General features: G+C 44.1%; 2 protein-coding genes across 2 annotated transcripts in view; one reads left to right on the top strand and one right to left on the bottom strand.

Moving 5' to 3' along the window:
• The window catches only part of GPATCH2 (G-patch domain containing 2), a 186,672-nt gene extending 175,987 nt beyond the window's left edge, over positions 1 to 10,685 (bottom strand). Inside the window, exon 1 of the mRNA XM_024209330.1 lies at positions 10,506 to 10,685. Within this exon, the coding sequence (XP_024065098.1) occupies positions 10,506 to 10,561 (56 nt within the window). The 5' untranslated portion in view covers positions 10,562 to 10,685. The remainder of the gene's footprint in view (positions 1 to 10,505) is intronic.
• A 292-nt stretch (positions 10,686 to 10,977) lies between these two features.
• Positions 10,978 to 16,874, top strand: part of SPATA17 (spermatogenesis associated 17) — a 178,271-nt gene continuing 172,374 nt past the window's right edge. Inside the window, exons 1-2 of the mRNA XM_024209331.1 lie at positions 10,978 to 11,045; positions 15,616 to 15,705. Coding sequence (XP_024065099.1) covers positions 10,978 to 11,045; positions 15,616 to 15,705 — 158 coding nt within the window. The remainder of the gene's footprint in view (positions 11,046 to 15,615; positions 15,706 to 16,874) is intronic.

Here is a 16,874-nt window from a genome sequence, read left to right as displayed (position 1 = left end):
CAATATGGGTATATCAGTGACTATTAAAAAAAACAAAACAAAAAACCCACACACAGAAAACCCAGTGTAGAGAAGGCCTTAGCATACGAGCACATTTGGCCTTACCTACATGGGAAGAAATGGTTTAGTTGTTTGCCAGGGTGGGGTGGGTTTTTAAGTTTTCAGTCAAGTTAGCTTAATGACAGGACAGCCCCCTTAACACCTGTGAAGACAACTTCATATCTTTTCAGGCTCACAAAATAAAAAAAAGAGGTGTTGAGCTGCATCTTCACAGGTATTAAGGGGGCTTTCAAATTGTTTTAACTTGGCATGAGGGGAGCCTCAGGGTACAACACTTTTTTTTTTTTTTTTAATTTCTTGTCAGCATGTAGGCAGTTATAAATCAAGTTCAGCTCTTAGAAAAAAAATTATCACTATCCCATCTCTGGCATAATACTCACTATATTCAACATTTGATAAAATTCAAAATACGTAGGTTGGCAAAAGACTGCTTATCAAGAACTTAAAGCACTTCAGTGCAACCTTTGTTCCTTGTTGAACAACACTTGATTAGAATACAGTCTATTTACAGAGCTTTTATTCCCTGGCCTAGACCAAAGTGTTAGGCCCTGTCTACGCTGGCAAGTTTCTGCGCAGTAAAGCTGCTTTCTGCATTGTAACTCCCGAGGTGTACACATTGCCACGTCATTTAGCGCGCAGAAACTGCGCAGTTGCAGCGCTGTAAAAAAAACAAAACACCCCGACGAGAGTGCCAGTGTAGACACCCTGGTCAATTACAGTGCTGTGATTGGCCTCCGGGAGGTGTACCCACAATGCGTGTTCTTGCCTCTCTGGTCACTGGTTTGAACTCTACTGCCCCGCCCCCAGGTGACTAACCATCATCCCCACCCCGTAAATTCCTTTGGAATTTTGAAAGTGCCCTTCCTGTTTGCTCGGTGATGCATGCAGTGGTCTCAGCACATCTTTCCATGTGGCCATGTCTGCTCCACGCACCAGGCGATCCCTCGCTTGGAGCAATGCCGAGCTGCTGGATCTCATCAGCACTTGGTGACAGGAGACTGTCCAGTCCCAGCTGCGCTCAAGCCATAGGAATTATGATACCTATGGACAGATTTCACAATGCATGACAGAAAGAGGCCATGAATGGGACACACTGCAGTGCAGGGTCAAAGTGAAGGAGCTGCAGAACGCCTACCACAAGGCGCGGGAGGCAAACCGCTGCTCCGGTGCTGCACCCACGAATTGCCGGTTCTACAAAGAGCTGGACACAATACTTGGTGGCGACCCCACCTCCACTGTGAAGGCCACTGTGGATGCTTCGGTGGCTCATGTGCCAGTCGAGAGTGGACCGAGCCAGGAGAAGGAAATCTTGAACGAGGATGTGGAGGGGGACCCAGAGGCAGAGGATGACTCCGAGGTCAGAGATGCATGCAGCCAGGAGCTCTTTTCTACCTCAGAGGAGGCTAGCCAGTCACAGCTGTCGAATCTTGGCGAAGCGCAAACAGGACACGAGGAACCTGGTAAGTGGATTTGATTTTGGAAATGGCTGAAGCGAGTTGTTGGGGGCAGGAGGGTTGCAGAAAGCAAGCTTGTCTCTGTATGATGCACATACCACCACCACCGTCACATGCTTAGTCTGAGCGGCGGAACAGGCTGTTGATTGACTCCCTCAGCCAGTTAGTGACAGGTATGTGAATAGTGGCTGTGTTTTAAATCACTGAATCAGTGTTCTGTTTGTTGCAAACAATACTGCTTCGGTAAAATGTTGCATTTCGGCTTCACAGAGATGACCTTGGGAGACCAGCCTCCCTCTTTGATATCACCGGCTGAACGGCTGCGCAGAATTATAAAGCGGCCTCGAAGAACTAAAGAGGACTTTCTGTGTGATGTCATGATGCACTCCACGGCCGAAAAACAAGAATCAAAGGAGTGGCGGGACAGCGAGAAGAGGGACCGAAAGGAGAACATGGCACACCAGAATGAAGCCACGGAGCAGCTCTTAAACGTTATGGAGTGCCAAGCGGTCATGCTCCAGGTGCTACTAGCACTGCAAATTGAGCAGCTTCACGCCCACCCTCCCCTGCAGCCACGGTTGCAAAATTCTTTACCATGCATCCCCCAGACACCGCCAACACACTCTTATCAACCTCCTGGCTCCAATCTGTACCCGCTGCATTCCACTCTTGCCTCGTCACAGTCCAGCCCTGCGGACTCTCAGTACCCACTGCACTAACCGCCCATCCCTCTGCAGTATAGCCCTGCTGAAGTACAGTACCCACCGCACTGTACTCCAAAGGACAAACTTGGATATGATCCCTGGAGATACACAAATATTTAACCGTCCCGAGACCCCACCTCCTCCTGAGACTCTCCTTCCCCCATCTCCAGCCCTGATTTTTTTTTGTCTCGTCCAGTTGTTGTTTTTTAATAAAAGAATTGTTTTGGTTTGAAAGTAATCTTTATTCCATCAACTGAAAGCAAACAGAACCCTGCAAACCAACAAGCAATTTTCTTAAACCTTCACAGTGCATTGTCTGCACCAATCACAATCACCTCCTAGCATTACAAGCACTGCACTCCCAAGCATAGCAACAAATATTAGTGGCTTTCAGTTTCAAATTGCTGCCTCAAGGCATCCCTGATTCTTATGGCCCCACACAGCACCCCTCTAATAGCCCTGGTCTCTGGCTGTTCAAATTCAGCCTCCAGGCATTGAGCCTCAGCGGTCCAGCCCTGAATGAAGCTTTCACCCTTCCCTTCACAAATATTATGGAGTGTACAGCACGCGGCTATAAACATAGGAATACTGTCATTGGCAGGTCCAGCCTCCCATATAGTCAGCGCCAGCGGGCCTTTAAATGGCCAAAAGCACACTCAACAGTCATTCTGCACTTGCTCAGCTTGTTGTTGAACCGTTCCTTGCTGCTGTCAAGGTTCCCCGTGTATGGCTTCATAAGTCATGGCATTAAAGGGTAGGCAGAGTCTCCCAGGATCACAATGGGCATTTCGACTTCCCCTACAGTGATGTTCTGGTCCGGGAAGAAAGTCGCTGCTTGCAGCTTCCTGAACAGGCCAGTGTTCCGAAAGATGCATGCGTCATGCACCTTTCTGGACCAGTCTGCATTAATGTCTGTGAAACGCCCATGGTGATCCACAAGCGCCTGGAGAACCATAGAGAAATACCCCTTTCGATGATTGTACTCGATGGCTAGGTGGTCTTGTGCCACAATTGGAATATGCATGCTATCTATCGCCCCTCCGCAGTTAGGGAAGCCCATTTGTGCAAAGCCATACACAATGTGACGCACATTATCCAGAGTCACGGTCTTTCGGAGAAGGATGTGATTAATGGCCCTGCACACTTCCGTCAACACAAGTCCAACCGTCGGCTTGGTTAGCGACCGATCGGCTTCCACAGTGCAATCGCCAGGTGCTTCTCCAATAGCAGGGCAGCTCTCATTCTCGTGTCCTTGCACTGCAGGGCTGGGGCGAGCTCATCACACAGTCCCATGAATGTGGCTTTCCTCATCCGAAAGTTTTGCAGCCACTGCTCATCATCCCAGACGTGCATGATGATGTGATCCCACCACTCAGTGCCTGTTTCCCGAGCCCAAAAGCAGTGTTCCACTGTGGTCATCACCTCCGTGAATGCCACAAGCAATCTCGTGTCATAGCTAGTACGAGTGGCGAGATGAATGTCGAACTGCTTTTGCCTTTGTAGTTTAAGGAATAACTTCACAGCCACTCATGACGTGTTGGTCAGAGCGAGCAGCATACTGGTCAACAGTGCGGGATCCGTTCCTGCAGACTGAAGAGGCAGAGCGCGCAGTACACAAACCGTTGAAACTTGGCACTAAATGCGGATGGAAGCAAGGGGATTGCAGGGATGTGAAGCAATGCATCACAGGACATTGGGACAGGACCCAGGATGCCTCGCGACCACCTCCGTCTTCCCGCAACTCTTAGCAGCAGAAGAGGAAGAGATGCTCTGTGGGATAGCTGCCCAGAGTGCACCGCTCTGAATACCGCTGCAAGTGCCGCACGTATGAACATGCTATTGCACAGGCACCTGCCAGTGTGAACATTTAACAGCGGTTTCCCTTCAGAGCTCTCTGAGCGGCGCTGTAACTCCTGGCGCTGTAACTCTGCCAGAGTAGACATAACCTTAGTATCTCACTGTGTTCCACTACACCTCTGAGGATTTGGCCTTCCCTTACTTATGGCTTTTCTACATGGTGTGACAAAGTTTCTCCTCTATCTTGGTGGGTCCTGCGCTTATTGGCGGATTTTCTTGCCTCAGAGATTTACCACGTGGGTTGGGGAACAGCCCAGAAACCTTCCCCTCTGGAAGAACCCACAGTCCAGGTCAATTGGGAGGTTTGGGGGGAACCCGGGCCCGCCCTCTACTCCGGGTTCCAGCCCAGGGCCCTGTGGACTGCAGCTGTCTATAGTGCCTCCTGTAACAGCTGCATTGCAGCTACAACTCCCTGGGCTACTTCCCCATGGCCTCCTCCAAACACCTTCCTTATTCTCACCACAGGACCTTCTTCCTAGTGTCTGATAACGCTTATGCTCCTCAATCCTCCAGCAGCACACCCTCTCACTCTCAGCTCCTTGTGCCTCTTGCTCCCAGCTCCTCACACTCGCACCACAAATTGAAGTGAGCTCCTTTTTAAAACCCAGGTGCCCTGATTAGCCTGCCTTAATTGATTCTAGCAGCTTCTTCTTAATTGGCTCCAGGTGTCCTAATTAGCCTGCCTGCCTTAACTGGTTCTAGCAGGTTCCTGATTACTCTAGTGCAGCCCCTGCTCTGGTCACTCAGGGAACAGAAAACTACTCATCCAGTGACCAGTATATTTGCCCTCTACCAGACTCCTGTACCCCTCTGGTCTGGGTCTGTCACAATGGGGAAACTGGCAGTAATAGGAGTAAAATCATACCAATATAGCTAAGCTGGTATAATTCCCCATGTGGACACACTAGTTTACTTCAAAATAGAGCGTCAACATGGGGAGGTATAACCAGTGATGAGCTGCCAGCATGTTAATAACCAGTTCCCTACCGGGCCTTCGGCAGCACTTCACTTGCTCCAGGTTTTCGGCGGCACGCCAAAGACCCGGAGTGAGTGAATGACCTGCCGCCGAAGTGTTGCTGCTGACTTGGTAGGGAACCAGTTATTAAGCGCCACCCGGTGAGTACAAGCCCGAGACCCCCCACCCTAACTGCCCCCCCAGAGCCCCACCCCCTACCCAACTTGCCCCACTCCCTGTCCCGATTGCCCCGACCCCATCCACCACCACCCTGACAGACCCCCAGAACTCCCACGCCTACCCAACCCCCCCGTTCCCCATCCCCTGACCACCCCCCCAGAACCTCTGCCCCTTCCAACTGCTCCCTGCCCCTTATCCAACCTCTCCTCCCAGCCCCGGCCCAGCCCCCTTACCATGCTGCTCAGGGCAGCGTGTATGGATGCTGCGCGGCCCGCTGGAGCTCGCAGCCCCACCCCCAAAGCGGCAGGAGCTGCCGAGCTGCCCAGGAGTGGTCCAGAGCGCTGACGCTGGGCTCTGCGAAAGGGGGGAAGGTGGGGGAGGGGCCAGGGGAGCCTCCCCAGCCGGGAGCTCAGGCGAGCCGGACAGGACGGTCCCGCGGGCCGGAGTTTGCCCACCCCTTTAACAACCTGTTTGCGCGAACCGGCTCCAGCTCACCACTGGGTATAACGGCACAGGTATAGAAATATAATTATAACTCTATAGTTTTGCTAGTCAATCTCCCTGGGTAGACAAGCTCTCACAGTCCTAGTGAATGCTAATTAGACTTCTAATATCGTTGTCTGAAGTTTCAAATAGGAACCCCTATCTGTTACATACTTTAAGTTATCATATTTCTCTATACCTATTGATACTAGTATGATTTGTCATGGACTGTGCCCATTCAGAGCAGAAAACTCATCTGAAGGGAACATGCTTAGGAAATCAGTGAGAAATTTTCAAAAAGCATCGGGCAATAAGGTTCTCAATTCCCATTGTAAATCAAGTTTTATGAGTCTCATGTGCTCCTGCAATTAACTGACAAGTACTCTTTTCCCATATATAAATCTTTTAATTGATCCTAATACATCTCTGACTGAACAGAAGAAAATTCACCCAGCCTCGTCTACACAACAATTACAACATGGCCTTAACCTATCTGCCTTACAATACCAAATGCGTTTGGTTCGGCATGTGTAGACCAGATCAACTCATACTACAGACCTTTCAGCATGTTCACTTAGTATGATTACATGATTACTTGGTCTTGTCAAATCAAAGTCTATGCTGCATGTTTAGAATACAAACCAAGTTATAATTGAATTTCCCAGCCTGGTTTTTACTGTAGTGTCAGAGCTCACTTCAAGATTTTGCCACTCTTGAAAACCCAAGAAAGTACATTTGATTTATTTTAACAGTTCTCTCTTTTCCCTTTTGTATGTATTAAGGAATGGGAGTAGAAACTAGAAAGTTCAGACTAACTGCTTCTATTTATTTATAGTGAGAAACCACTTTTAACATTCTGCAGTGTTTTTCCATCAAGTTAATACTTATCAGCATATCCCTTTTTTAGCTTTTTATTTTGTGGACTCCTGACAGTCAATCTTATACTTTGCAGGTGGGAATGAATTCTTTTTACTGAAGTATTATCCAAAGGCTGGCCCAAAAGAGACATTTAGAAATGTGTGTTTCTGGAACAGGTTGAAAAATTAACAATTAATTACAATTGTCAACAGCAAATACAGAGTGCATTCAGTCAGAAAAGATAAAGTTCAGGAATGTTAATAATATGGAATATACAGCATAACACAAGCTGGACCTTCCCCAAAATATTTTTAATATATAACCCATAGTTCAGTGTGCCTAACATTAGACTGTAAAAACACGGTTACAGCAACTGTCCACAGCCAGTGACAAAAACCATATCTTCTCTCACAGATGATATTGCTGCATTAACAGTGTAGTTTGCCTCCAGTGACCCACACATTTATCTAAAACAATTTTAATGGAGTTTACTAAATGTTGACCCATTTCCTCTCTATTCACTATCAGAAACAAACCATACTCTTTCCAAGATAAATAAAAGCAGCTACAATATATGTACATCACTTCAACGTCAAAATACTTTCGTGTCCAATACTATTAAAACTACCATTACACTTTTTTAAAAAAAAATCAAGGCCTTTTACATGAAATATCATGTTTGACACTACTTGTTAAAGAAAATGAGAACTACCATTGCTCTTTTTAAGATAATGGACGTAAATGGAGTGAAATAAAGTGCAGCAAACAAAAACTTGATACAAATACCTCATTAATTGTCCAGGTAAGAACTACTTCAACCATTAGACAATGTTTATATGCTGGAATGACAAAATCATTATCGGAATAATCAAAGAACCAAAAAGTGTCCAAAACACAGCTTTCCCTAAATGGTGGTGTGTACTGATAAGATATCTGAGAAACACTCAACTAAGATATAGACTATGCCATCCAGAGTAAGCAAAACACATTGCTGAAACAGACTAAGGAGGTATGACGGAATTATCTTCTTGAATTCTCCATATAACTATCTTTTTTAGAACTCTAATGTTTCAAGAAGCTTAAAGGTATGGCTTCGCAGAAGTTCAAGTACTATACCATGAGAAATTAATTTTCTTTGGTTCCTTAATATTACAAATTTTACTAAAATAGATTTCCATTGAAGCACAGATTCCTGGATAACCTATGTACAGAGAAATGAGGGGCGAATAGTTTTGAGGAGTAGTCCAAAGTATATTTAGCAGACCTCCAGAGCTAGCAAACTATAATTCAAAAAGATAACTAGATTTTGGATTCTTCTCTCTATACCGAACTGTTCTGGGCAATCTCTTTGGGCCAGTATAGCCAGCTTCCATAAAACCCTGCACTTACAATCAAGGTTAGCATTATGGCTTGATCATTCAGTAGTAGTTAGTAACAATTATAACCTGCCTCTTTAAAAGAAAGGGACTGTAGTATGTTATCACTCATAAAAGTAAAATAGAGGACATACAATCTATTAGTCATCAGTGTGAAATATGTAAAAGCAGCAAAGAGTCCTGTGGCACCTTATAGACTAACAGACGTAAGATAACAAAACTTTTATTTAGAGGTATTTCACTTGGGTTTGCCTTTGAAACATCTCTCTTTGGCTCAAAAGTTTGAGTATATCATCTTATTTTTGCCCAATTAAAAGGAAACTACTTTGGTACACTTTTCCTCCAAGACCACAGTGTGTGTATATGTATATATATATATATATGTACATATACATATACACACACACATATACATATACACACACACTCCAGAATAAATATCTGTGTAACCTGGTCACCACTACAGGTGGAAGCTCTACCATCATTTGTTTTCCTAGCTTGGAACCTTCCTTGAAATTCTTCCTCTAACCTTTAACTCCATTCTAAACCAACACTAAACTTTTCCAACAATTCCTTTATTAATTTAGAACAAAAACTGCTGAGCAGTTTTAGTGGTATAGTAGTATAAAATCTCAAGAATTTTAATAATAATGCTGTTTGCATGAAAGAGACCGGAAAGGAGCCACAAGACATACGGCACCCATCCTACAATACTGGTTTACACTAACAGATCTGATCATAACAGTGGGACTGTAGCATCCTTGTGTTCATTTCCAGTCTTTGTAATAAACCTAATGCACATTAAAGGTTTTCTTTGGTTGTTTTGAAACTAACATTTTCTGAATGATACAAAAAAGTGAAAAACGTGTAAGGAAAGAAAGCTTTGCATTGGGTGCATAAAGTTTAACAACACAAGAATCTTAACACTTCTTAATCAACGTTTGGTGTAGTGGTCACATAAAATTTCCCACAACTCAAGCTTCCTCTTAACTCAATGCAAAGAAAGGTTTACATGATGGTTGCACAATGTTTTCTACCAGGATGCTTCTAACATTTAATGCAGAAAACCATGGGCCAGTACATGAAGTTTTCATTAACAACCCAGTATAAAATTCTATAATGCTCCAGTTGTGGTTGGGTCTTCAACACCTTCTCATAATATTGGTGATATCAGCAGACTGCATTCTCAGTTTGGACTGTGGACATTATTCATTTTAGGGAGATTTTTTTATTGGACCAAATTCCGTTGGCGAACGTGACAAACTTTCAAGCTGTTTGCTGCTCAAAAGCTTGTCACATTCGCCAACAGAAGTTGGTCCAATAAAAAAAAAATGACCTCACCCACCTCATCTCTCTAATTTCCTGAGACCAACATAGTTACAACACTGCAAACAACTATGCATTTTGTCTGTCAATTAGCTGTTTGTCCCATCTTCTTTCTATCCCTCTCTGGTCTTCCACTGCCAACGGAACACTTTCAACCCTCTATGGCCCTCTAGCCTTCCCTCCCACTTTCCCGTTCTTCCCCACTCATACATATACCACTCTTCCCTTTCTTTCCTTTTCTACTTCCTTTGTCAAATTCCCCTTACGCCACTCCTATAATAAAAATAAATTATTTGGAACTACTACGTCAGAACTATCTGGTGGGAACACACGACTGTTTGCAACGCCCACTTGTTGAGTCTTGTTTCAGATAAAACTTAAGGTGTTTAGAGCAGAGACCATATCTAAATGTGTACTTGCAAAGCAGATATCACAAAGGAACCAGGCCCTTCAGGTTCTAATACAATATAAACAACACGTTTGAGGCGATGGGGTTTTATCTTCTGGTCTGGGAGCAGCAAATCCTTTTGCACACAGCCCACTGTTCACCCATAAAATAGCAGGTGACTGAGAGGTGAAAGACCTCATGTGACAAATCTGTCAATAGTTCATGTCTTCAATCCCCTTTATAAGGATATCATCAACAATTTGGCAGTAACCAGCAGCCACACTGTCCGATGGGCAAAAGGGGAGGGAGAGGGTTCAGAAAGGAGAACGGAGACGTTTGGTAAAAGAGAGGAGGAATGAGTCTCCACGGCAGAGCAAGGGCGTAGTTTGGGGACGGGCAGCGGGGCGTTGCTCCCTCAAACTGCAAACCTCCGGCAGGCACGGAATTTGCCTCCTCCATGCATGCCCCATTCTCCTGACTGGAGCTCCCCTCCCCAATATAGAAGTCAAACTACGCCTAAGCGGCAACGTTTTTAAATAAAATACCTGCCACCTGGCACCAGATGCTCTGGAGACGCGTGGGTATGAGCCCCAAGGAGGAGTCACTCGTGGCAGGAATGGGATAGCGGCGTCTAGAGGGAGCAACTCCAGAGACCGGGAATCCACCCTGCGGCCCAACCCCACAATCTCCCCCCAGCCCCAGGAAGCTCTCGCTCAGCGCACTGTGGCCCCACCGGGAAAGCTTCTGCCTCCAAACCACGGAGCTGCCGCCACCACCCACCCCCCTCCGGCCACCCACCACCTTCGCCCCCGTCCAGCCCCCCGGCCACCCACCCACCTTCGCCCCCGTCCAGCCCGGCCTCACCAGCTCTTTCTCGCCGGCTGAGCTCGGGTCGGGTTGGGCTCAGCGACCCGGAACATGAACCCGGCGCCTCCCCCGGCCGCTCCCCGGGGAAGCTGATGCCGCTTCGCAGAGACTCGGGGAGGCGGCCGAAGCCGGGCGAGCGAAAAGGGGTGTCGGGATCGCTCTTTGCCCGCGCCTCACTCCCCCATGCTAGGAGCCCGGAAGCGGCTACAACACCGGCAGGAAGTAGGGCCCAACCATCCCTCCTGCTCCTGCCTTCCCCACCCGCGGTCCGCTGCCGGGAGGGAGCTCGGATGGTACGGCCCATAGCTGGGGGTCTCGCTCACCACTTCCCCCCAGCACTCCACCGTGTCCTACCTTCTCCCCCACCCTGGCCGGCGGGGCCTGTAGGGAGGAATTACCTCCCCCTCAGCCATGTGGTACGGTCTGGTTGCCATGGTGACGGCCTATACACCATCGGGGCAGGGGGAACATGGCCACTTTGGCCAGGCTGCAAGGGAGGCTGCCAGGCCAGAGGGAGGAATATTTCCATAGGAACAGGTAACGGGCCCGCTGCCCCCGCCCCCGTGGGCCTGTCTTGGCCTCACAGCACTTCCCTTCTGGGGAGGAGCACTGGTAAGAGCCAGGCCAGCGCACTGGGATGGGACACAGGTTCTCCAACTGATGGTGGCACCTTGCGAGATCACCCCCATGGCACGTCCCCAGGTCACCACATTGCACCAGCGCAGTGTTGCATTGTCATTGGGACATTGCCATGTCCAGTTAGCACTCTCAGATCGCTGTCAGTGCTTAATAGTTATATTCCCCGAGCGCCCTTAAACCCCAATTAGAATCAGGACCCTCTGGGGCTAGGCACAGAATAAAAGGTGGTCTGTGTCCCAAAGAGCGTACAGTTATCATGCCATGTGAAAATGTTGCCATATTGTATCAAGTATATTACCGCACTGCAACATTATATCAAAATGTCGCGGGACGGGGTGGGGGGGGGTAATAGGCGCCTATATAAGAAAAAGATCCAAAAATCGGGACATCTGGTCACCCTACGCTAGGGTGAATAAAAATCCCATCGCGGCACAACAAAATATCATTCTTCTGGGGGAACACTTTTTTGTGACTTAGTGTTTCATAAGCTCAGAAAGTGATTCTCAGGGCAATCCCTTGTAGAAACCAAAGGCAATAGTAATTCTGCTTATTAAGGAGAGTGTTGTTATACCACAAAAATGGTGTCCCAAATCCTTCACTAAAATAATGTATATAACTAACAGCTCTAAATTAGCATCCACTTCTGGAGTTTCCTGAGCATTTTATACAACACACTATTTAAATGGTAAGGTCCGTAGAGAAGAGAATAATGTCTCATCCACAGCTAAGCAAAATATTGGTGCTTAAGTAATTACCTATTTTGTCAAGGGATTTCATAGATTTTTAAGGCTCAAAGGGGCCACTATGACAATCTATTCTGACTTCCAGTACAACAGGGGCTATAAAACCTCACCCAGTAATTTCAGCCTCAAGCCCATAACTTCTATTTGCGCTAGCACTATTTTTTAGAAAGATATCCAGTCTTGTGATGGAGAATCCATTATGTCCCTAGATAAATTGGTGCAATGGTTAATAAGCGTCACTGTTTAAAAAATGTGCTTTATTTCTAGTCTGAATTTGTCTAGCTTCAGCTTCCAACCATTGGATCTTATTATGCCTTTTTCCTCTAAATTAAAAAGTTGTCTACTATCTGTACTCTCTCCCCTGTGTAGGTGCTTGTACACTGTGATCAAGTTACCTCTTAATGTTTCCTTGGATAAACTAAATAGAGTGAGCTGCTTAAATCTCTCACTATAAGGCCTATTTTTCAAATCTCAAATAATTCTTGTAGCTCTTTTCCGAAAACTTTCCAATTTGTCAATATGTTTTTTGAAGTGTGGATACCAGAACAGGACACAGTATTCCACTCACGGTCTCCCTAATGCCATATACAGAGATAATACCACCTCCCTATTCCTGATAAAGAGAGGTATGGAAAGGACAGTCCTTTACTTGCTAAAGGACAGTGTGTCAGTGGCAAGCCTGGAATAGAGTCCAGAATCCTGACTTGCAGTTCAAGCTGTAACCTCTGGACACACCACTCGCACACCTAAGTAGACAATTTACGTGCTTCTTACAGCTATAGCCAATTAAAAATGCAAAAACAGTCACGCAGATTTGTGTTTTTGACACATATATTTAAAATATAAAAGGGACACGGAATTAATTATGTCCATCTCTTTGAGATTTTTAATAGGTGACAATATCAGACTTGTGTAATTTGCAGTGTTTGCTAAATATATTGATATGCTAATTACCTTGGTCTGCTGCTTCAAGGCCTTTGTGTGGCTTCTGTACACTCCTATTTTCTCTAAGAATTTCACAGTTAAATCACTTTTGCAGATTCAGATAATAAAAGAGTCAGTAATAATTATATTGACTGGTGCCATAATATTGTGAGTTGAAATCAGTTTTGGGTGAAGTTATTCTGAATGTAGCCTGTGTTCAAAATACATTGTATGTGTATATGCAAAACACTGTAGGTAATGAAAGTGCATTAAATAACATTTATTTTGTGTCTGCCTTGGTTTCATGTTATTGAAAGTTACTTGGAAGCATAAGTCACAGTAAATGTTTGTGAATGGAGTAAAGATAACCCTTGACATTCAAACCGAATGTGCAGTTTGAAAGGTGAAAACCAAACCCTAGCTCCAATTGTTATCTTTCTAGTGTTGGCAAGGGCTCTTCACTACCAACAGATAAACATTACAAGAGAAAATAGAACAAAAGATACAGTAACTTTCAAGCGACATACAGAGCCATCAAACCAGATCTAGTACAATGGTGACAAGAAAGAGTGGAAGAGTAATATCTGTCTGATATGAAGATGTAAAGAAGAAATTACCAACTAGTACAATAAATTACATACCAACAGAACAGATCACGTTCAAAGAGCAAAACCTTATTGCAAACTTTAAATAATGAGATTCTTCTAACCCAACTAAATGTACTGGGGGCAGCTTGGAGAAGCAATAAGAAAATAATTTTAAAAGGTGATAGTAAATAATAAAAATGTGATTGTAATGCTTCAATAAAATTAAAGTATAATTTCAAATAGTTTAGTTCAGCAATTTAATACTTTTATTGTGAAAAGATATAATTAAACAGAAACTAGAAATGATCTTGTAGCTGGTTTCTGCCCCTTAGCATTGAAACTGCCCTTAAAAATGTTACTAATGGTGTTTTTCTGGCCAAGTAGCAAGTCTTCTTCCCCATTCTTATTGGTCTTGATGTGTCTTTTGCCTTTGTCACAGTTATGGCTCTCCTAATAGACAGCCTCTCCCTTGTCTCTCTCTCTGGCACTATCTGTCTGAATGCTCCTTAAGAATCTCTGTTAGGGTCTTTGCACTTGGCCCTCTTCTCTTCTTTACAACTACCTTATACTTAGACTTCCTAATTTATCATACAGCTTTTACCATTAACAACTCTCAGACCTACCTGTATCCTTCGATTTCTCTGCCTATTCTCATCTCATATCTTCAGCTGCCTCACCAACATCTCTTCCTGGATGACCTGCCTCCACCAGAAATTGAAAACTGAATCCTTATCTTTCCCCCCAAACCTCCCTTGTCTTCCCTTCTTCATTACCATTGGCAATTCCATTAGATTCTGCATTCTTTGGGCTTGCAACATCATCATACTTTTATACTCTTTTCTTCCCTTCCCCCTCCCACTGCACACATTGATGCTATCTCTGAATCCTACCATTTTGCCCTCTACGACGTCTCCAAAACTCATCCATGACCATGCTTCTCCATGCCTATTGTGAAAACTCTAGTATTGGTGAGAAACTAATAGTATCATCTTCATCTCACTGAACATTTCCCATGAAATAGCTGTTAAGCAATATGTGCTGAATATTTGAAAAGGTAGGGCTGTGATGTATGAAATGACAAATGATTTGACAAATGAGTTGCTCACCAGGTTGTCTAATTCTACCTCTTCTTCCAGAGTCACCTATCTTGAAAATGTTTCAGCCTGAACTGGATTTTCAATAGTTATAGTAGATACTTTTAATTAAGATGACAACGACCTCCCAGCCTTTTTTTCACTGTATGCTGCTTCAGTACAGCTTTGGTAACACATTTAGAGCCTGATGTAACCTTATTGTAGTCAATGGGTCTTTCTATTGATTTTAGTGGGCTATGGATCAGGCCCTTACTTTTACATAATTAATTCATTTAATACTCATTGTGATAATACTGATCATAGTGAATTTATCTGATATTCATGTCAATGTCATATTTTATGTACCTCTATAGGATTTCTATTGTAATTCAGCACTAATTAATTAAAATAAAGTGTTATCCACATTTTTCATTTAAAGCATAAGAAGTCTAGAAGTTCATAACATATTGGCATCATTGTTCAATATCACATGTACCTGGGAACTATATTTCTCAGGCATTAGAAAAAAGCACATAAAATTAATGTGTCAGCACACAAATTACAACTCCTCTTACACTGCAGTAGCTTACCCAAAAAAATCTTTTTAATGTTTCCTTTAAAAAAAAAAAAAAAAAACAGGATCCATCTGGATCCCATCAACTGGGATGTTTTACATTTTTTTACATAAAATTTTTTTTAGCCTTCTTTCTTCATCCCACATGATTTCTGGTCTCCTCTGTTACTTTATGTTCTCCTCCCACGAATGTTAACAAAGATGCATAATCAGAATGCAAAATAACTTAATTTTTCCTGTAAATTTATATTTAGATTGTTTTATATTGTTTATAATAAAATCCTTAAAATAGAGCAGAGCCGTTGCACTGTTGTCCTTGGAAGACTGGGGCTTTAATTATCTCTATACTATCTAATCATCATGGGATATTTTGTTTTGCATCATTCCTAAGAATGGTAATATGTTAAGCTGGGGGGTGAGGGGGAAGAAAGGTTTAAAAAGAACACAAGTTGTCCCCTTAAGAAAAAATTTAGATGAAAAAAATCTCTCTGATTTATTGTTTTGATTTTAAAGTAAACTACTGAGAATGCTAATCACAAAACGATTATTTTGAAAAAATGTTTTCAGAGCTGTAGATGAATACAGAAAAGCAGAGCACAATGCTGCTGTACAAATCCAGAGCTGGTTTCGAGGATGCAGAGTCCGAGCATATATCAGGTATTATGATTTTTTTTTCTATTTTAACCCATATTTTCAGTCACTCATAACTTTCCAAAATTCTCACATATTATACTTGGCTTGTTCTCTCTCTCTGAAAGTGAATGTTTCTGTAAAATGTGAACAAAAACGATTATTCTGTTTTTGAGTAGCATAAAAATATATCCTGCTCCCCCTCAGTTAAGGTAGGTTATAAGACAGGGGGGGTTGTCAGTCATAGGAGTGCCATGCCAGTCATGCCTGCTGGATCAGTCATTGGAGCCCCAACACCCCCTCCCCAATTCCACTCCTTTCAAAAACCACATCCTTTTTAATTCCTTTGCCAAGCCATTTATCTGGTCACTGTATCCCTTTCTTATGGAGTATCTGCACTGGACATCTGCCCCACACTTACATAATGAGTTGCAACATCAAAGCCTAACTCTCTTCCTGACTCACCATAACAAAGCCCTCCCTGAACCTGCTGCGAGGAAGGTGAAAAAAACTAGACTCCAACTAGGCCAATCTGGTGGTTAGGGAAAAATTCCTTTCCAGTCCCCCTACAAAGCAGTGACTAGCATGATGCCCACGGCAGGTCCTGACCATACCTGGTAGTTTGTCATCTCAAGGGGAGGGAAGGTAGGTGCTGCTTTGCCTGGTGTGGGGGAAAGGGGCTTCTCTTGCCAGACTCACCCCTTTTCAATTCCTCAGCCCTTCCAGTCCCTGGGGATGAGTCAGCATCGCCATACTGACCCATTGCCCCTTTTACAGAAGCTTGTAAGCCCTTCTCCTAACCCCCATTAGAAAAGCACTATTCTCCATCCCCTGGCAAGCTGGACAATTCCCCCACTTAAGGTGCAGTGCAGTCATATGCATAAATCTTTGCAGGATTTGGGGCTGTCTCATAATGTATTAGGAAGCAAAGCAAAGTTGTTATGCCAGCACCTAAGCTGGCTGGGAATTTTTTTTTCCCTTGGAGAAATATCAACAAAGCCAAAACATGTTTCCTTATTGTCAAATTTTCTACAACTCCCAAACTGAAAATTTTAGAAATTTTTCAGTTTTCAACATTTTCCCATTTGACCAACAAAAGTTCTGGACCATTCAGAAGTATTAACTGTATTCTCCATGAATTGTTTAACCAGTCACACAAACACCCATTCTTAAGTCTATTTTGTAATGCTTAATAA

Source organism: Terrapene carolina, unplaced genomic scaffold (assembly GCF_002925995.2).
Source record: "Terrapene carolina triunguis isolate 2854851 unplaced genomic scaffold, T_m_triunguis-2.0 Scaffold262, whole genome shotgun sequence".
NCBI lineage: Eukaryota > Metazoa > Chordata > Testudines > Emydidae > Terrapene > Terrapene triunguis.
Note: the sequence above shows the minus strand (reverse complement) of the source record. Positions and strands in the feature narration are given on the sequence as shown.